Below are 22,207 nucleotides of genomic sequence, written 5' to 3'. Positions count from 1 at the left end.
TCTTCTCCCCATCCCACTGGGGTGTGTGTGCAGGGTTGGGGGGAAGCAAGCAGCTGCGCGATGCTTAGTTGCCATCTGGGGGTAAACCACAACAACATTACTATGCTATAGTAAGTCCTACCTGAAAACCCCCTAAAATAGACCTATTGGTTTATATTTGCAGTGCAGTCAATATTGCTGACTGTCATAAAGAAATCAGGAATAGGGTGCAATAACTGCACAAAGCAGCACCTTCTTGGCCATCAGACCCTCTCTGATGGTCAAAGAATTTTCCCCTTTTTGCAAGTGAAAAAAACAAGGCACATACTAACTCGGATGGCTCCCCCAAGACAAATGCAGTAAGAGCAAGCCTTGTGCCATTACTAATCTCTTGACTCTCTCCTTTGTGTCTTTTTTCACAAGATCAGCCTTCCTATCTCTGGGATGGAGAGCAGCCCAAGTGGATCATACACCTGAACTTGTTTGTGTTCTCAGCCAGAGCCACAGCAAAGCGGGGTGGGATGCATGGCAAGTCCAACGCCATGGGCACATGTATCCAGCCCTGCACGTGGAACTGCTCATTTAGTTTACTACCAGTAGCATGGGCAATGAAATGAGCTTGGCTTGAAAGTCCTGGATCACCTCCCACAGACAGTTGCGTCCCTGTGCTGACTGCTAAAAGGATCCCGAAATGATGCTTTGAGAACCACGGTCAAAGCCGTTTATGACTGAGGACTCGCAGGCTCGCTGGTGGCTGTTGAAGCAGCAGGAATCTGCCACTGTAGTCACCGCTGGCTGAGATGGAGCTGCCTGGTGGGAGAGCCGAGTTTCCCACCGAAAGAACAGCCAGCCTGCCGAAAACCTGGCCTCGGAGCTCCACCTAGAGGTCCTCACGGGTGAGGTTTGAGGGCTCCTCACCCCCTGGCAGACTTTGGCAAAAATTTATGTAATTCCCAGCTGAATGGCGCTGCCTGACTCTGCCCTTACTCCTCAGAGGAAAAAGCTTTTCCTTTTTCTATAACTATTGAGTTTATAAAACTTTAAAAACGACCGATACCTACAAGTTACCACAAGATTTCACTAGAGATCATCAGAAAGTGCCTGCTGAAACAACATTAATTCTGCTCAGCTGAACAGCCTTATGCCCAGAAAAAGAGGTGACCTTTCTCTCTTGTTGAACATCTCCATTTCCCTTCTCTCATGGCATATGGTACAACTTTGGCACGCCTCCGTAAACGGTCACAGAAGCAAACCCACAGAGTTACGATGGACCTAGGACTAGACAAACTTCTACCTGCTAGGGGACATCATACCCTTTTTTTCTTGCCCAACACACAAAGTTCTCCCACAGAGACAATGCCAAATGGAGGAGGACAGCTGGGAACTCCCGCACAAGTCAGCTGTGCCCTGTGAGCAGGAAACAGGCCACAGGCTGCCTCAAGTCCACGTAACACGGTGCTGACGTGCTGCAAATGGCATGGGCTGTGGAGTCTGCACATCTATGGACAGGGTCCAAACGCTGGCCACACCGCAGAGACTGGCCAGCAACAAGAACATAAACATTCAGTGATTAAAAATTAGGGAACAAGCACATGATATCCCATATAAATAAATGCTTGCACCAGTGCTATTAACATGACCACTTTAAGAATCACAATACATTACCCTGGCCATTAAAACTGAACATGAAGAAAAAAATGGAAAAACTTGAATTCTTATTTTTATCTGGAGAGAAGGCAAACCCAAAATGTAAAGCACAACAGAAAGCGTTATGTGCACACAGACATGTCGCTTCTCTGGGACCACCAAGCTTTTGATACGTTTACAAGAATTGACTAGCCAAACATGGATTATTTCATGCAGTGAGGTTGCTGTGGGGTAGGGAGAGAGAGAGAGTAAGAGCAGTGGTACTTTCAACAGAATTTACTTGTATGCTGAAAGGAGTTACAGGGAATGGTGGAGATACATGTTAATAAAACCCAGAAGTGTTACAGCGTCCAATGGAGAAACAAGATTCACTTAGAACACTATGTTGGAAGCTAATCTTAAAATGTTTTAAGGCAATACCTTCTACAACTATTTAGATGAAGCTGGATAAGGTAATAAATATCAATATAACAAATACTTCTGGGATTCTATTCTTCCTTGTTCTTGTACTTCCCAGTTTAAGAGTCTGAAATAAACGTCAAATCAAAGAGTTCCAAAAGAAAAACATTTTCGTAAGATCAAGATCTATAATAACAAGCACACTCCAAGACTGCCATCTGTTTTCAGTCACTTTAATGTGCCTGTGATATCACTGTCACTAAAACACTGTAGGGTTTTGCCAAATATGTGCCGCCTTAAATTGAATAACTTCCGTACGCATTTCTATTGGAAATGAATGAGTATCATAGCAACTAGAAAAGAAATCAAGTGTTAGAAAATGTTTAGACAGGTAAGGCAACATAGCAATAAAAGCTCTTACAAGATTGTGTCTGTAGCTGGATACTTACAGTTAACATGGCAAACATTAGCTGGCAGACATTAAAAGCATGCCTCCAGTTGTGATACAAAACCATTCGATAATTCTTCCTAACTGTCAAAAGCCACCTACACAGCGTCTGAAATGAAAAGTACAAATTGTATCAGGGCTACTAAATGTGTACAAATGGACAGAGCAGTGCCAAGGCAAAAGCAGCAGATATCTGTGAAGCGCAGATGGTTACCTCGTAGTCAATTTTAAATTTCTGAACCATTCCAAGTTCCATGAACATCCGCAGGGCTGCAGTAATCATGGCATCCACATCAAGTGAGAAGTCATCAAAATGGATATCATCAATGCCAAGCTCCGACACCAGAGGGATGTTTGCTGCCTGAAAATGCCAAAGGGAAAGGGAAACTTCTGATTCAAAACTTTGGTCTTTTTTTCTGTGTCACTCTTACAAGAAACCATCCATACATCAGTTCTGACCTGCCAATACATCCCCTGCTTGATGTGAACGCCGAGCAATAAAAGTCTTCATCTAAGAAATATAACCACGTCAAGCTAACAGAGCGGGGAAACGGCGGGAAGAGCAACCTGGTATGTGCAGGAAATATGCTCACCATCCCAACTGGAGCCTGTATGTAGACTTTAGACTGTGAGAGCTGACCACTTTACAACTACTGCAGTAACACAATATATTCCGATGCAAATTACAACGCTGTAATGCAAGAAACATCTGGACAGCCAGCAGCTGCGAATTTTAATTGCTACCATTCAGAAATGCAAAGTAAATATACTGCTCTACAGAATTTCTTCATCCAAATGTCTTTACATTCATAAGCATACAAGTACCCTTTGCTTTACACTGTTCACTACACAGTCATAGAACCAAAAAAGGAGTAATACAAGAAATGTCCACCAGCAGTACTTTTCAAAGTAAAAGAAAAATAATTTTCAACATGCTGATTACATAGTAAGTCAATGAAAAACAGCAAAAGCCTTACGTTTTGCTTTGTCCATGTAACAGCAGACTTTTGTTCTGTTTGTAAGACAGGAATGAGCTTTCCATGCACACAAAAACACAGGAATGAGTGTGCAGGACTGGCTAATGCACACAGTTGCGCACACAGATGTGTTGTGGCTGGCCCAGTGGCAGCACCTGCGGGAGCCAGCCAGAGGTGCTGACAACCCTCACCAGCTTGTCTGCCCTTCCTTACACCCCTTTGGACTTGCCACTCATCTCCCTAGGGAGGGCAGGTGGAGGAGGCTGCATTTGCTGAAGGAGCATCTGTTCCCTGTCTCCCACAGCGAGAAGGCAACAGGTCGGGTAGAAGCCTCACAACAGGGGCTGGATCCAGCCCACAGGCCATGAGCTGAACCACACTGAATCAGTTAAAATTGCGTGGACTCAGCTGGTGCAGTACATCCAGCTACTCACTTGCATAAAATACCAAATTGTTCATGCAACTGTAAGTTCACTTTCACAGTTACAGCTTCTATGTGACCACCTTATGGTTTAGTTTTTGAAAACTTGTGTTTTGAAATATTGCACCCTAACTACAACAAGTTACTGACATGTAAAAAGCTTTTTCTGGCCAAAGGGAAAGTGCCACCTCGATAATTACTTCATGCAGGGATTAAGCTGGTTTAGCTATACCATCCACGTAAGAGAAGATGGTGTAAACCTGCCATAAAATAGTATTAACATTGCAGTGTTAACTTATTACCTAGGTAGAAGAAAAGCCTTTTCAGTTCAGCACCCAGTAAAGCATGCCAATACCACAAAAAGTCATGGTGTTATGCCACTGAGGTTAACTGACATAGGAAATACAACAAACCCATCAAGTCAAGTGTCGTCTCAGGACACAGCTGAAGAAGCTCTGGAGAATGCAGGCAGAGATGTGAGCTCTGTTAACTGCATACTTACTTTGTCTGCTAGCATACTCATACAGGTTGAATCAACTCAGCAGGTTTTTGTTTGATAATTATTGAAACACTTTAAATACGTCTAGATGATCCCAACCTTAACATCCTTTAAGATCTGTCTGAAAAGCTATGTATTTACTTCTGAGGTAAAGAAAGAAAGAAAGAAAGAAAATACAGTTAGGTGTTAAACAGGAACGCTGGCCCAGAGACTGTGCTGTCCAGACCTTCAGCAGTCTTACAAAAATTGTGACTTTTTTATCATACAGCTAATCTTCAGAGCTTCGGGGGATATTCAAGATGCATACTAATATTTAGTCCATGAATACACTCATTGCATAGTAAATGCACTCTTTATAAAATGTCTCTGAAGGAAGAAACACATTTGTTCATCTTACTCGTTTGTTCCTTAGGGAGAAGTTTAAATAACAAAGATGCTGAAACAGAAGCACTTGATTGTAAGTAGACCTACTTGAAATTGTTTTATCGAAACTATCTTTACAAACCTACTGCTACATTTTCATTAACTTTGAAGTGAGCTCTGATTAAAATTTTCACTTTTTTTTTTTTCCCCTCTTAAAGGAAAAACAGATCTTTTCCTTGCTATTTTTTACTGGAAACAACACTTTTACCAGCCTGTTACAATTCAAGGGAGAACACTTGAAGCAGTTGCTCAACTACAATTGTCTTTCCCTTTGTCAAACAGTGGAGAAATAACAACATATTCCAAATCTATTACAAACTGAACAACAGGATATTAACAAAGCAAGTCAAAACCAATTTCTTCCCATGTCAGTCTGAAACTTTTAAATATTTATGAGGTTTTACATTCCTAAATTTAACAGGAGTGCCATAATCCAAAATAACTGCTGAATTAATAGCCAGGAGATAACATTTGTATAAAAGAACCATTTGCTTTACAACAGCAATAAAGGAAACAACAGAATTATGAGTGTTGAGACTAATTTGAATAATGTTAAAAAAATGATATGTTGTGGGGCTGCAGCAACATTCTGGCTGCACCTGGCATTGTCTGTCCTTAGCTTCTTGTACTGGAAATGCAGCAGTCCAGGGTTTATAGGAGAGCAGTCATTAAAACATCATTTTTTTTAATTACAAAGATATAAAAAATATTCATAATACAGAATATTAAAACATACACATCCTTGAAATTTTGCTGCACTGCAGGACAAATTCCAGTAGATTTCTTAAAATAAGCAGCAATAACAACACTCTCTTCCAGGAAAACAGAGGGGATGAAAGTACCACAACAATAAGAGGAAGGGGCAGGCAATTAAAATTCAAGTTACAGTGAAATTATTTTTTAAAGCACCCCAGTGATTTAGAATCACTTAAAAGGCTTGCTTCCTTTTGAACATTTTGAAGTTCAATTTCCCCTTTCTAAAAACAATTAAGAACATTATACTCTGAAGTCTTTTTACCTTGTAGACCAAACAACTTCAACGTTCTTCATCCTTGAGAAAAATTCACATGACTCTTCTGTGAGCTTAAGGTAAATTAAAGCCAGACATGCCTCCTCTGGTCACGTGTCCATACCCCCTGGTACTAAAGCAAAAATTTGTCTTGAAAGGAACCAAGAACACAGGTTGGGCTTAACACACGGAAGGCAATAGGTCTTGCCTAATAAAGTACAAAGTCAGCCATCACCAGACTAGGAAAATATCCCCACTTGTAGGCAGCTTGAAAAGGAGACTGTCATGCACCCGAATGAGAGCATAAAGACAAGGTCTGTGGCTAGTGCCTACTCAGATGGGCATGGGATGGGGTGGGATGGATACAGGAAGGAGGAAAAGCGCCTTTGTACTCAATTCGGGATTGGACACAGATTCTCCTTTCCTCATAGCTCTTTGCTATCATGTAAGTTGCTTCACAGCCTGCTTGATACATGTGAACAGCTAGAAGACAAGTGACTGGTTGAGCCTTACCTTACATCAGCCATTGCCATAGGGCCACACGTCACTAATGACCATCATACCTCCAAATACATGGAATGCCAAAGTGGCTTCTACCAACAATAAAGTCCCAGTTCTGGCCACTATAAAAGACAGCCCATGGGAGTAGAAAAATAATGTTTCTGGTTCAGTATTAATAAGCCTTTGGGCTGCTGTGGATGAAGAAAACCTAAGAAGGAAAACTTAAGGAAATGAAAGAGTCAAAGTTTTAGGGAAACTTTGAAAGGCTAAACACTTGAAATAAAAGCTACTATTTAATGCTTACACCTTAGTGCTGCTGAAGACAATTATTTTACAGTTTTAAAAGTATGTATAAAACATACACTGTATAAAATGGTTTCTTTTCATTGTTAGCATGCAACTAGATAACAAGATAAGTATTCGTTCATACTCGTTTTTTCTTCTGTGCACTATGTGTTTATGTGTAAATGTATGACAGAAAAATGCAGTATAATATGCACTCACGTATACACAGAGCATTTTACAACATTCTCACTGTAAGGGCTGAACGAAGTGATTGCAATCAATCAACACAAGCAAAAAGGGAGACTTCTGCTGCTCTTACTGAACATATTTCCTGAATGAGAGATAGGTTTTACATTCAGCTTGGTTAATGTTACTGCAAATTACTTTCCTCTTAATCCTACTTTCAGTTTCTGTCATATACCACACTATAATGGCCAATACTGCTACTGAGAAAACATGCAAAGCATACCATCAAATGCCCTTTTACAAATTAACTTTAAACCCGTTTATAGTTATAAATAGTACAAGAATGATGCCTTAGAGATGGGTGAAAGGAAAGGGGGCAAGATTCCTGCCCTGAATAACTTGTAGGTGTGATGGCTTATATAAGCTCATGATAGGTGTCTTGCTATTTTAGGATCTGGAAACATATCACCAGTCCTTCCAAACAGGGAAAAAAACTTTATGGATCTCCCTAACGATCCACACAGTTTTACAAACTAAACTTCCTGCATGAGTTGGAAGTCTAGTTTTCAGTATATGTAAGCTATACTAAGCTAAAGTCTTCTTGTTCCAGGTAGTCAGATGTACTGCCAGTGGAGACCAGCAGATAGGTCACATGCTGCCAGCATAAGAAATGGTCAGAGGGAGAAAACTCCTTATGTAAGGAAAAACTGTATCATGCCAGGAACAAATATGAAATAGCACTCTGGATATTTAATAATCTCCTACAGCAGAATTTGTTTGAGACAGTCTGGGTCAGTGGTGAAGAGAGGGCAATTTCAAGGTCGTGATTATATTTTGTCTCATCTTGCCATAATCCCCTTATTGCATCCTTATGTCCTACAAATTGGCACACAGTGATAGGCAGCTTAAGAAGTTTCTTAAACAGAAGATCCTTACAGCTCAAGGGTCTGATTGCAACAACTTCATTCAGTATTACACATTATATGAAAACAAAAATTGTTATCCCATTTGATACTAAGAACACAGGACAAAAATATCATTCCACAGATTGACAGTGAAGGCTTACTAAATGATTTTGTACTAACTCTTCTAATAGCATATTCTTTGTGATCTTCTATATCCGTATTTGATAATGTGATAAAATCAGATATAAGGAAACTGACAAGTCCTTCAGAAAGCATTCTTTCTCCTTGTAAAATGATCACTACCATGGAAGCTGTCCAGCCAAACACAGAAAATGCTGGACTGAAATCCTACTTTGGCTGTCTCAGCTTAAACGCTGTACTTCAGTTGTACTACCTGTGTGGATAAGACATAGGTGCTTATTATGCAAGGAAAGCATTTTGAAACCTACCAATACGTATATTAGTATAGCTTTGTTGAAAAAAAGAGTACATTCTGCCATTTGATATGCTCAGCTTTTTCCCCCATGCAATATCAGAACTATTCTGTAACAGTAACTTCCACTACTGAATATGTCCACTTTTGATATAGCCCTATGGACAATGACATGTGGAATGGTTAGCAAGGGTTCCTAATCAGAAAATAGTGCCAGACTGATGGAAAAAAGTAACAAGAAACTTGAATATATATAACACATATAAAGATATCCCATAAAATATATGTTCCAATGTAGCAAAAGAATGGCAAAACAATACGGTATGCCTCTTAACTCCTAGGGGCACTGTTTGAGTCAGGAGTACATGTACTATTTCAATAGCGGGACAGGATCTGACCTCACTTATACTTTATAGTGAAACTGGAGCTTCAGTGACATATGCCAAAAAGTAAGACTCCCCTTTCAAGTATCTCCTCACCTAGAATCTCTCTCAGAAGATTAGGAACTGGAAAACCTTAAAGGCTGATCATCAAAACCTGCACAGAAAGCATCAAAGTGGAGAATATTTAAATGCGATGCCTTCTTTATCTCTCACTTAATCTTCTATCAAGCTATATTGGAGACAATATTTTCTGATGGCAAAGATTTTTATTTGTAAAAGGTTCTTTTCATGTATAAAGGCCTCTAAAATACTTGCTTATATTATAGCTGCAGGCATCTTTTGAAATGTATCTTTATAGTCAGTTATTAGCAGTAGCAGACAAATTTTGCACTTCTTCATAGCCATGGAAGACCAAAGCCTGTTAAGTTCCAGTCTGACACAATTCTTACTTTCTCCAAAGGAGAAAGAATCAAATGTTTCAGCTCAAGGATATTTTAAAGCCCAGAGCAGCCCGGCTTTTAAAGGCCTCCATCTGTTACTGCAGACTGCGGATGGCATCTCTCTGCCCTTCACAATGCTGACTTAGCACCTCTTTTCCAATGACCAACCACAGCAGAAGCAGGACAGCGACATTTAAAGGGAATTTTATAATATTTACAGGAAAGGGGAGCAGGTGTGGAAGACATTTAAAGTGTGCATGTATATTCTCCTCTGGATTTTGATTCCAATGATTTTTTAAGGTGATTATCACAGTAGCATTACTGCTGCCTTCAGGAGTGAAATCATGCAGAATCACAGAATCATTAAGTTGGAGGGGAGCTCTTGAGACCAGCCAGTCCAATGCTCCTGCTCAAGCAGGTCAAAAAAGTCCCAACTTTATTTGCCCTTCAACAACTTTCACCAAATTCCAACTCTCTGAATGAGGTCACTGTATGAAGGGATACTCAAATAACCAGAGACTGGAATGAGATAGGAGTGTGCCTTTAGACTCATCTGAAGGCAGCTGGATGAAAACCTGACATAAGGAGACCTCACACTGCCATATAAACATGCTTTGCCACCATCAGATCATTCAGTCTCCCTGCTTCTGTGTGCCAGACTCTGTGAATGTTTTATCCAACAACTGCTCAGATATAAAAGAGATCAACAGTCCCTGTAATAGGATTTATGTATTTTAAACCTCTTCAGAGTAACCCAACAGATAAGCAGAGGGTTACAATTCTGAAAGCAAATGCCCAAACTCTGCCCAAAGTCCCACAGTAGGTGTCTGAGCCCTTTTCTGGGAAAGGTCATTCATTATTTTAGTCAAGGTTTTACATCTGTAAACAGAGAATAATACCGTTCTTGCATCCAGCTTCAAAATCTGCAGCTGAAGCACGTATATATGGTGCGTACTGCTTCATTCTCTACTGGCAAATTAACAATGTATCATGCAATTTAGACATGAAATGTGGAACAAAGAAAGTTGCATTTAGTCTTGTTTCAAAAAAGTTATATTTGGTTTGACCATTTACCAAATGTAACTAGTGCTTAGCATGAATACTGGTATTTGCTTTAATTAAAAGAGAAACTTCACAGCATTAAGAAAGCTATTTATTCTGTTTCTTCTATTAGAAGAAGAAAAGTAGCCATTAAGCAATATATCACTATCAAACATAGCATTTAGGAAATTTTTTTAATTGTCATGCACTGTAGGCTTAGGACAACAATGTGGTATTTACTTTCTGCTTTTGATATAAAGCTATATGTGCCTGAGGAAAGGATTTGTCGTCTTATAATTTTATTTTTAAAAGGACAAGGGAAGATACGTCATTACAGCATTACACATGCCATTTCCAAAGGTAAACCCAGAATTACAGCTAAAAAGCTAGAAGTATTTTGGATGTTTCTGATCAGTCAACCAGTCCTGCCTGAACATACCGCTTTCTGAAACTGGGACCCATCAAAAGGAATAATAAATTCCAGAGATAAAAGTATTACTTTTAAATTTTTGTTACAAACTATAATAGAAAAGACACAAAATACATTATTCATGTTTCTAAAAATCAATCCTTGATGTTAAAGTTGTTTCCTAGTACACAGAAACAAAATATATGGCAGCCTATAAAAGGAACAAGAAATTTCTATTTTAAAAGAAGAGAGACATAAAATAAAAACAATTAATGGTCTGAGCATCTATTATTCTTAAGGCCAAAGTCCATAACCACAGCAGCCTAGGACTGGGGTTTTACAGGGCATGCACATTCAACACAATGATCTCCCGAGGCGTGCAGGGGAGTGTTCACGTCCTTTTGGCTTATGGTGATTAGGAAATAACCAGTGTGTCACATACTACAGGCTAGCAACTGTCGACTTTTTATGACCATTGGTGCAGATGAGAAGCTCATACAAAAGGGTCTATTCAGTCTCCGTCCCAGAATTTTAAACAAACACAGGCAGCAAACCTAGGGCAAGTATTTCTCCGTGATACAAAAGTGTCAGGCATGAAGGCTGCCATTTCCCACAACAGCCTTACTTGGTTTTGGTAGGCAGAAAGTCAGCTTTGTTGCTCCCATGAAGAGCAGAATAGGTAATGCGGACTGACCCTCTCATGCTTATAAATTTGGGAGGGCAAGGGAAAAGGGATACCAGGTAGCCTTCTCCTCACAAGACTATGTAGGAAGGGAAGGGAAGGCGCTAGCTGCTTCCTTGAAGACTGCGAAGAGGGAAATTCTGACTAAGGGTGGAAGGAACAGGGTCAGGGTTCTTCTCACAGAGGACGTGACATGAAGGCACAGGGAAGAACTGGCTCTTTTGGGGGCGGACAGCCCAAATTGTAGCCTGCAATTCTCAGCTGGACACATAGTGCGAGAGACCACGTGAGAGAAAGAAATGAAAGCGCTGCCAAGAACAGACACCAAAAAACCTCCACCAAAACCAAACCAATAAAACCTCAAAACCCCCACCAGTGCCACAATAGCATATAGACTGGTATTACACTATTTTGTCCATCCCAGTGTACTCCAGCAGCACTCACTGCACCCAAGCCAATGTGCAGGACCACTGGTCGCATGCCACCAGTGGGGCCGTGGCAGTGCTGCAGGAGTGCCCAGCAATGGCACTGGACAGCGTTCCTACTGGCCACCAAAATTGCCTTTCCGAGCACCTGTGACAGATCAGGCTGGCAGTACAGTGACTGGTGGTGAAAGTTATGCAAATACATGAGTGGGCTACTGCTCCACTGGGGAGAAAGTCCTATTTCAGATCTGCTAGACTGACAGCTAAAGCAAAATATTGTCAGGTAGACAATAAATAATACTGAAAACACCTTCAAATTTACAACGCACATTTACAGAAAAACTACAGAGAACATTGCAGTGATTGTCCTTAAAATATGTTTTATCTTTGTCTTTTTCTCCTTAGTTTTTGTCAAGTTCTGACTGCAGGTGTCAAAGAAATCCACCCATCCTTTTCTGAATCCATAAATCACTCCCTAGGAGCACTCAGGACTGCCCCAACGAGCATTCTCCAAAAAACCACTAAAGCTTCATTTTGCTACAGTTTAACAAGTCAAGAGGTTTATCCTATGTGAGGCTTCTGCAGGGCAGACTGTGAACAGAGCCCAACTCTTCTCCCTGTAGCAGAATGTACAACCTCCACAGCACCCTTCATCCCACAAAGTACACCAGCAGAGAAAGCCTGAGCACCCAGTCTGCACAGCAGCACAGAGCTCTAGTTCACACACAACTCACAGCCTAATCACCATGTTTTCTGAGGAAAAAACAAAATATACAGATCCTGCTCTTTCAACAAAATCAAATAATAGGCGCTTAAATCTTATATTTATTTAGTTCTTTACTTACTACCTATGTATTACGAGCTTTATAAATTTATTTAAACAAAAGTTGCTTTCATCTATCACTACTTTAAGGTGAAAGGCTTGTTTCCTGTCATTCATAAGGTTTTTAATGAAGGTCTTACAATACACATTAACTGGCCCCTATGAAAATACCCTTACGCTATTTGAATGATATAACTGTTCCTTTTCTCCTAGACACCTTGCATCTGCCAAATTAATTTTTTGACTATAGCCTTATAGTCCTATAACCTATAACCTTAACCTATGTTTGGTGCTGCAGAGGGGCTGCAGCATCAGCCGAGGAGGTATGAATCTCAGCAGAGAGGCCTGCCTGCGTGACTCCATTTTAGGGACACTGAGGATTGCCCACGCCCGGCACGAAGCCGTGAGGTGCACAAATAGCCCAGCCACTGCCGACTCAAGCAGAGAGACAAGTTAACGTGCAGAAACGTGAGAAATGAGCCAGGCAAGGAGCTGGGTTTGGGACCCGACTGGGGCCACACCGCTGTGCCACAGCACCCAGCTCATCAAGGTCTTCCCCCGGTCGCTGCTGTGCCACCCTGGGGCAGGCACTGCCCACAGACCAGGTCCTGCCACAACTTGCCACGGTATTGCTGCGATTATGCCACTTGCCACCTTTCCCCGCCACCACCCACAGCAACGGGTCTCCTTCAGGGAAAGTACAGATAAACTGATGCCAGGCGTCTACTTCTGTTAACAGTAGAGTTGATGAAGGCCATAAATAGAAATCATTTTTTGTTGTTTTGGGGGGGGTGCTGTTTGTGTGCCTGGGAGAAAACACATGCTGCTGCACAGCAGCACAGAAAGCAGAGTTAATCGAGTTACATTTAAGCGCAGCAAACAGGATGCTGTATGCACAGGGGGATGACAAAAGCACTGGAAAACACTGGTATCTGATGTTCTCAGCTTTTCTGTGTGCGTTCAGAGCTGGGTGTAGCTTGTTGCAAAGCACAAGATGACAGAACACTTCACAGAAATGGCCCCATAAAATATTCAGTTTCCTGTTTTTGCCTTAGGTACAATCTGCACATTTTCCATACAGTTGCAGCAAGAAAAGAGAAGTGCTAGACTCTATTTCTCATACATTTAAAGTGTTTACACTTTAAATTTGAAAGACTAAAAATGGAGAACTACTGACATAATTTCTGTTAGAAAGTACATTTACTCTGCCTGGGATTTTGCCCAGGCTAAACCAAGAGACTTTTGACACTAAAACAATAGAGGAATCCCCCCCTCCCCCTCCCCCCAGCAGACAATGAAACAGTGTAATAAATAACCCAGAGAAGGTTGTAATTGCAAATATTTTTTACATAATATACGCTAGACATAGTTTTGCTTGTATGACACAAGCCTATACACCCCAAACATGAATTGATCCAGAAAACAAGTGTGCATCCATGCAATTTTTTCCTTCAAATAATTCCAGAGCCTAAGGTAATACTGCACAGGAGCACAGTCACTCGCACACTCACGTGTGGGAAGAGGTCTTTCAGCACAGCCTCGCTCTTACCAGCTGATGGAGGAATGCAAAAAACCCCAACTGCTGTATGTGAGACTGTGGATGTAACATGGCTGGACCCGTGAGGATATCTCTCCCAAGCCTCTCGGTGACTCGTACAAGAAGGACATGCTGCTAACTTATTCTATTACATGCACACACACAAACATTACGATAGTGTGAAATTGCACTGGTATTACCTTTTTCAGGATTGTACAGTTTAACAGAAATGCTGCTAGGCGATCAGCCTTAAAGTGGAGCAAGGATGGCACCCAGTGGCCAAACATATTCATCTCAGAAAAACATTTCTATTTCCCATTCTTCGCTTTCTAGAGTTTTAATTATAAAAAGGTTCTAGCTCTAATATAAACTTGTTGGCAACATGAAAAGCCTTTAAAGGACACTTCCTTCTTCCTTTGGGGGACATTTATGTTTCCTTTTGTAAAACATTTTGTAAAAAAGAAAGCCTATAGAAATACTGCCATTAATAATTTAAAATCAATACCAGTAAACATTTATGACAAACAACTGTTTGCAGCCAGAACACGGTATAGAGACAGAAGTAAACAAAGAAGAGTATTTTTTATTTTTGTAGGGTAAATGCTAGGGAAAACAAAATATTTTTTTCCTGGTTTTAAGATCAGTACAACTACTCAGGAACTTGATTAATTTTAAAATTAACATAAATAATATTAATTCCAATTAGAAAATTTCTATCCAAATAAAGTTTGGTGAAAAGCAACTTGATTTTTTTAACCAGAAAATTCCCAGTTATAACTGTCAGTCTGCTGGGGCTACAAAAGGAATCCAAGCACAGATAAAGAATAATTTTAAATGTGAAATATTATGCCATTTTTTCTGTATTTCTTTGAAGAATTCTTTCTTCTGTAAGTTAAGACAAACAGCACAATGGTCTTCCTGGGCCAGTCTGGGAATGCAGGTCTCAGAACAGTGAGCTGTCACATACAGGGCTAGCCCCAGGGATGTCTATCAGCCGCGTGGGGAATAATTTGCTCCTTATTGATTCCAAAAGAACCATGACAAACCCACAGTGAAGAATTTCTAAAGTACCACCATTCACTGAAGTACCCCAATTTTTTAAATTATTCTGGTCCAATTTAAGTGCACAAGTCTTTGCTAGATAGATTTTTCTTCCTGTTTGAAAACCTTTCCAAATATAAATTCCCAAGTCTGTCACTGACTGAAGCATACTACTTTATCATTTGACAAGCGTTGATTATTTTTTTTTTTTTTAAATCATTTATCAGATATTCCTCAGGCTCGCATGACATTTTAAATGTATTCTATACCTTATCAGTTTTCGCATGGTCGTTGGCTAAATGGTGTAGCAATGTTGAACTATCTTTATTCCTTGATGCTTTCTAGCTGACAAGAGATTCTTGTGGAGTATGATGACCGATCAGATTGAAGGACAGAAAAAAGGTCTGTTGGACAATAAATCATTTTACCTTCACTTGTGAGCAATACTACATCCCCAGCAATTGCTATTTTAAATTTGTTTTCCTAAACATTCTCAAGTCCTGGGGCAATTGTGGTTTTGGATATGAAAACAGATGCAAGAAATGCAAAATTCCCTATGTAAATAACAAAACACAGTATTACAAAGCAGCAAAGTAGCAGCACACATTTTTTAGTATGGGTAAACTAATAACGATAAGTGTTTTATTACTCCTCTGCTGAAAATTTCTGTTGTTGAAGTACCACTGTATTAGTGTGTATAATTACTATGAAACTGAAAAACAGCCAGTAAGTATTAAAGGCGATAAGTCAGTAATATTTTAAACTACTTAGAATGGGTTTTTTTAGTACTGTAAAAGAAAATTAGAGTATAGCAGAAATTCTTAGAATTATTTTCTAAATCATCTGAAATCTATTTCAGCTTTACAGAAGCAGGCTTTTTAAAAAAATTAGTACAAAGACCAGTTTTGATGATGCATGTAATTGTAATTTTCTATTATTTTCAGTGATTGAAGTTTATTACTTATAAAGGTATTTAACAAGAAGATTTAAGCTCTGGTCTAGTTATGAAGTAGCTGATCTTAGAAATAGTCATTTATTTTTTAATATTTCTAGTGACTGTGTGTCTTTACTCTGCAGTCAGAATATCAGTGTTGATTTTTCATACTTTTTAATCCTAACCCTCAAGCTCCCTTCTTTTCAACCTACAGCATAAATGTATTCAGGTATTATTCTGTATAGCATAAACACTTAAGAATAAATACATCTTGCCTTGGTCTATTAATAAAATCCCACAGGAAGTTCCTTATTGACATCTGCATTATGCGCTTGCCCTGACGTAATCCACAGACCAGAACCTATTCCTTGCTGAAGGAAACCTATCCCTTTTACAAATTCATTTAATGACCTGTGCTAAACTCATAAATGAACAGAAGAAATTGTCTGGGCATGAATAAATTGTGGGCTTTATCTAGCTTCCAGGCCACAGGTTTCTGTTTTTGCCTTAACTCTTTCAAATCATATGTAGCTTTTCCTCAACGGAAAATTTTTTTTAAAACAGGATTTACTTATCTCCTACACTACAAAATAAACTGGTTTTGTGCAGGCTTGTCGTACAAATGCAGCACAGTTGCATCATACAAATCTTTTGCAGTCAGAAAGCAGAAATATTGAAATCTTTCACTGTTTTAATATTCCTGTCCCCTCTGCAGAAGGGAAATGAAAACATGAAGAAGCGCCCTGCTCAGATGATATGACAAGACAAGGGCAAGGAACATGCCCAGTTAGACTACAAAAATTCAAAGGTAGGCAGAGGGGGTGGATGTACTCCTCATGACTGCTATAACCTCCCTTTACCCCTCTATAGCCAACAAAGAGGTCTGGCTGCTTCAGGGAGCAGCTCAGTGCCTGGGCATCACCAGGTTAAAATACTCCTTGTAAACCCTCCCTCCACAACATCCTGGAAAATTCATATTTCATCTGCCCTGGAGGGAAGGGAACATTTTACTCTGAGAGCTCCATGTTTTTACCTGGAAACAATAAATGTGGTCACTTCAGAAATACAAGAGGAATCCTTTCAGTGACCTTTTGCAACAATTTAATCTCATCTTGATCAACTACAAAGCTGGTAAATTCAAATGCTGAAATCTCAATAAAACTGAATGTTTAAATTTTTGAAAGCAAATTCAGAATTCCCATTAGCTTTTTCTATTAACTATCCCTGGAATTATGGTGGACACTGTAGTATGACACTCATCTAGTGGGACAGCTCCAAAAGTAATTCATAAACAGGTGCCTCTCATGCCTCTGACACACTGAAGTCATCCCACCTTATTATTTCTGATAAAATTCCTCATGGAAGAAATTAAAGCAAAAAACCTCAATTTTTTCCCCCCTACAAACTTTATATTGATCTTTTATATGCCTTATTCTCAATAAAAACCCATCACACTGGAACAAGTTTCATGACGGTATCAATATCTGTATGAGAAGGGCTGTTGTATGAGAAGTGCACCTGAGAATCACAGGTCCCAGCACTGAGACAAGGAGCTGAAGAATAACTTAGCAGCACAATCCAGAAATGCTTCCAGGGGCAAGGGTTTGAGGACGGAAAAGAAACAGCTTGTGCTAAAACAAAAAATTTAGCAAACATGGGATTTTTCATCAAACCCTGGTATCCGCAATCTCTGAGATTTATGACAGTCATGATCAAGTCAAAGCACATTTCTCTTCATTGTAAATGTAGAAGGTGTGGTCTCTTTTCTGGGTGATAAAAAGTGATGCAAAGAATGTAGTTTCCTTTTTTTTTTTTTTTCCCAAGCAGTGCTGTTGGAAGGCTTTGACAAATAACATAAGAATAGTTGTATTGTGTCAGACCAAAGGTCCTTCTAAGCCCTGTACCGTAGCTTTCAGAGCTAAGATTTGGGAAGACTATATTAACTGAGAAAACATACTTCCTTGGTGCAATCCTTTCATCTTCAGCAATTTCCTGAGCCAGAGATGACTGCCTTTGTACAACAGTCCTTATTTGCCTTCTCCTTCTGTTAATTCATCATTTTTAACTCATTAACACCTATGGTGATAGGTCATATAGTTCAACTACATTTGCTGAAGAGAGATCTTTAGTCAGATTAAAATCTGTACCCCGATAATTTCATTTGATGTCCCTAAACCTAAACATTGTTTGAGAAAAGACCATGAACAATCTTTCCCTGCTCCTCTTCTCTATGCCATTTCCTCTCTTCATTGAAATAGAAAAAAAAAATTTTTAGTTTTATATATTTTTGAACTAGAGCACTAGTCTGATGTCAACAGACGACAGCCTCACATTTCAGAAACTAGTATAAAACCCCCAGTATTTTATTTTTAATCATTATTTATTATTTTTAATAATTTTCAGTGTATGCAATGTGTTCCTGAGTTCTTGTTTCCATGACAACTGAAGACATAGGCACATGTAAAAGTGTATGAAATAATGTAATACAATAAAGATCTCAGTTTCATGAATTATGAAACTCTGAACACTGTGCTTTGGGTCTTGTCGTATGTGGGCAGTGCACGTGGAAAAGCAGAGCAATAAACTGTGTTTTACATCTTGCGAACATGTGCATTTCTCAATGGGAAAAAGGGAACACAGCTCAGTATTAACACTTAAGCCCTCAAGATTTCTTCTTATATTTTTTCCCTATTGTGGCTACTCTCAGTGGAACCTGAGCAACTGGAATAGCACTGGGGAAAAGCTCGGTGCCAGCACAGTCCCTCTCCTGTGACAGCCAAAGGAGTCCAAGAGTCTGTGTGACTAGCCTTGGTGGACAATCTGAAAAATACTTAAGCATGTGAATAACTTAATGAACTTACATAGAATTGTAGGTCTCTCAAGATCTGTATGTGTTTCTCTATATGCATGGCTAGGACCGTGGCTTGCAATACTGACTTTGCAGTGTGATTATATGCCTTCTGTCCTTGGTAAACCCATGTTACCAAACAGATTGAAATGGCGGTATCATCAAAGCATAAAAACCACATCTTCTAGCTGTATATATTTAAATGGCAATATTTCATAAGTGGGCGAAAACACAAAGGCCAGCTTGGCTTTCTGAAATTTAATTACTGAGGAAGACTATAATGTAATTATTATAAACCACTACAACTTATTTAATTACCAGAACATAAAAGTAACTGAAATAGTTCTAAATCGAAAGATGGCATCACAGCAGAAAATAACATAGCCTATGAATGCTTTCCCAATCCTTACAGGGATTGGAGATAAAATTAATGTATAAAATCCAATTTTTAATTGCATTGCTCGCTGTTATGCAATTTAAAGGTGGGTGTAAAATTGTAACAGCGTAAGGCATGAATAACAAATTCATTTTATATCATACATATAACGTACTCCAAGTATCAAATTCACTTAAATCCATCATCTTTCATGGATGCAACTGTTTACATTGTCATATACAATAGCAGTCCTGAAAGTTTCCTTTTTTGGTTCACCTCTTTCCATCATTATTTAGTTAAGTGTCTGTGTTTTTGAGAGAGACACAAAAGCCACCTTATGTGGAAGTAGGTCTTAACTAGCCATACCTCAGGCTATGGAATTGAGAAATACAGGAATTGTTATTCACGCTACAGCTTGAATCGAAGATTCTGTAAGGCAGGTGATACGTTATTTTCCGTTGTGTAGCTCTCCTCTGTGCTGTTTGACCTAAAAAAGGGAATCTCTCACAGGGCTATAAATAATGCATCATAGTCATTAAATATTGATCTGGCTTATACCATTCACAGCTGCACAATTAGGTTAGCTGTTTAAAAAGAGCTTCTTATATATTATCCATAATAGGACACTGTTTACATATTCTCTTTGGAAACTATATTAGTTAAATTTAAAGGTGATGTGTGTTTGTGGGACTGCTTGCTAAGTCACAGGACTTGTTCATTACTGTCTCAGAAGTCAGTAACTCTTGCTATAAATATCCTGTCCTGGACACAGTTCTGCATTCATTACTTGTGTATCTTGGCTTTCTATATTTGTCTAAAAGACAACTATTTTTAGGCTTGGAGAACCTGCATTTCAATGAGAAGAAAGCTGGCACTACAGGACAATGCTATAAGATAGCATCAATCTTAGATTAATCAGACTTCACTAGTCTTACATTTTTCTATTCCAAAAATACAAATGGTCATAGCAAAACACTAGTGCTAGTACACAACAGAAATAATGGAATTGTCTTTTAAGTCTGAAATACAAGAGAAAACTGAGTTGCCACAGTTTTTAAAATCATACCCATTTCTAACTTCTTTAAAAAATAAAATTAATATTGATATGGGTATCAGTCATTGGCGCATTTCTTTAGCTTATTGTGCCAAAATTCAGTTTGAATTTAGTGTAGTTACATAGATGCAAGTGAGGAGAAGCATTGTGATAAATCAGGCTCAAGACTTCAGACAGACATTCTCAGATGTACAAGAAATATTTGCACTCCAGGTGGAGTTTTTCGTTTGTTTTACTTGCAAATGCCCATGAAAAGTAAAGTTTAATTTTTCTCTCTATATCTAGATCAATGGTATCAGAAACCTGCATATCAGAAAACCTAAAAAATATTACGCAGTTTATATGAACTTAGCAGTATCAGATTTGCGTGATTTTCCTTTTTTGGAAGCCATCATAATCTAGATTAAAAAAAATAAATAATAAAAGTTGAAAAATATTTAGTAGGAAATAAATGTAAAATAATCTGGCAATGGAGGAGTCTATATACAATACTTACTGTAAATTGTATGTTTTCATTGCTCTTACTTTAATCCTGTAAATCATTCTCAAAACCCACATCCTCCTTCTTAGAACCTGGAAGCACAGTGCATATCCCAAATACAGGAATAATGGTAGATATCCCACAATTAATTCTCATTAATAATTAATCTGATTCAACTGCCTGTTATTGAAACTCTATCAATTAAGCTTCCATATGTTCTTCCCCATTTTAAAAACCTAGCTGTTTTCAGGAAAAAGGACCCATTTTACACCGCATGACAACTCAAGTTTTCACTTAACCTACATTTTAAACTGGCATAAAAAGAGGACTGGATCTGAAATTTTAACTTTTTTAAGAGATCTTCTATCAGAAAACGCAGTATAAAAGACTGACTGCCATGAATAAATAGATGGAAGGTGGCGGAGGGAACATTTCTATGCAATTTTACACATCCCAAAGCCGAAGACACCAACATCCTACTGAAATCAATGGCGAACCTCCCATTACCTTCCCCGGGGCCAGATTATCACCTACAGAGACTAAAGGATTTGCTCAAGCTCTGAATCCCAATCTCTGCAGTTCCACTTGTGTCTGCCTGGAGGGCTAAGCCCCCTCTCTTATCACTAAAGCAAACTCACTGCATTAAGGGCATGAATTTTCCATTCCCATTTCACCTGGGCGCAGGCAGCAGACTGAGTGGGTGGCTCCAACCAGGTCAGCAGAGCTGCACCTGCCTACCCTGCGTCTGAGCCTTACACTGGTCCTGCTCGCGCTGGCCTCCTGAGAAATGCGTACCTGCTAGCATCAGTGCTAATGAGTCCCAAAAGCTTTAATGCAAATAATGAAAAGGACTGGTGACACAAATTTTTACAGTCATGATTCATGTAAGTGGAGTCTCTTCTGAGAAAAAAACCCCATCTATTCACTAACAGAACAATTTCTAATGATATAAACATTTTTAAACTTGGCTTTCAGGTTTTTTTTTTTAGTGAAAGCTATATTCTAGTAACACCAGAAGTGGAATCCCTTCAAAAACATGCAAAAAACCAGTTCAATGTGAATCTATGTTGCTGCTTTGTTTTCAGACAGTTGTAGAAATCAGAAATATGGAATAGGCCAATTACATGACACGGTCCATTATCACACACTCATGTTGCATTGTTCCATACTGTGAAATTCCCTCTGTATTTTCCAGCTCCACAACCAATGGTGCTCTGCACTTTTTCCCATCCTAGCATCTGGAGAAAGGTATTTCATTTCTTAAGGGTTTCTTATTAAGGTGGGTTTTTTTGCTGTTTCATTAATTCTTATACAATATTAGTAGTAACAGAAATAAATGTTATTTATTTTACAGAACTGCTCACAATGATTACGTTTGGCTCTTAAAAAATATCAGGTATATTTGTGGATTTGTATATTTGTGAATTCATCCAATAACAGTAGGAAATTATTAACAAAATTTCAAGTAAAAAAACAACTTTAGTTTTGCTAGGCTTCCTGTAATGCAATAAAATTAATTCACTGGTAGAAGCCAGAGAAAAAAACCTTCAAGTACACTTGCAATTTTTCACTTTGTATTAGAATATTCTTGAGATCTTAGGCAAATAAAAATTAATGGAAA

The 22,207-nt window shown here is 39.0% G+C and overlaps 1 protein-coding gene across 1 annotated transcript in view; it reads right to left on the bottom strand.

Moving 5' to 3' along the window:
* The window catches only part of PDE11A (phosphodiesterase 11A), a 143,422-nt gene that overhangs the window by 37,284 nt on the left and 83,931 nt on the right, over positions 1–22,207 (bottom strand). The window contains exons 11-12 of the mRNA XM_049808666.1: positions 2,688–2,834; positions 2,475–2,582 (exon numbers count right to left, since the gene is read on the bottom strand). Of these exons, the coding sequence (XP_049664623.1) occupies positions 2,475–2,582; positions 2,688–2,834 (255 nt within the window). The remainder of the gene's footprint in view (positions 1–2,474; positions 2,583–2,687; positions 2,835–22,207) is intronic.

Source organism: Accipiter gentilis, chromosome 1 (assembly GCF_929443795.1).
Source record: "Accipiter gentilis chromosome 1, bAccGen1.1, whole genome shotgun sequence".
Classification (NCBI taxonomy): Eukaryota; Metazoa; Chordata; class Aves; order Accipitriformes; family Accipitridae; genus Astur; species Astur gentilis.
This window is presented reverse-complemented; position numbering and strand designations above follow the sequence as displayed.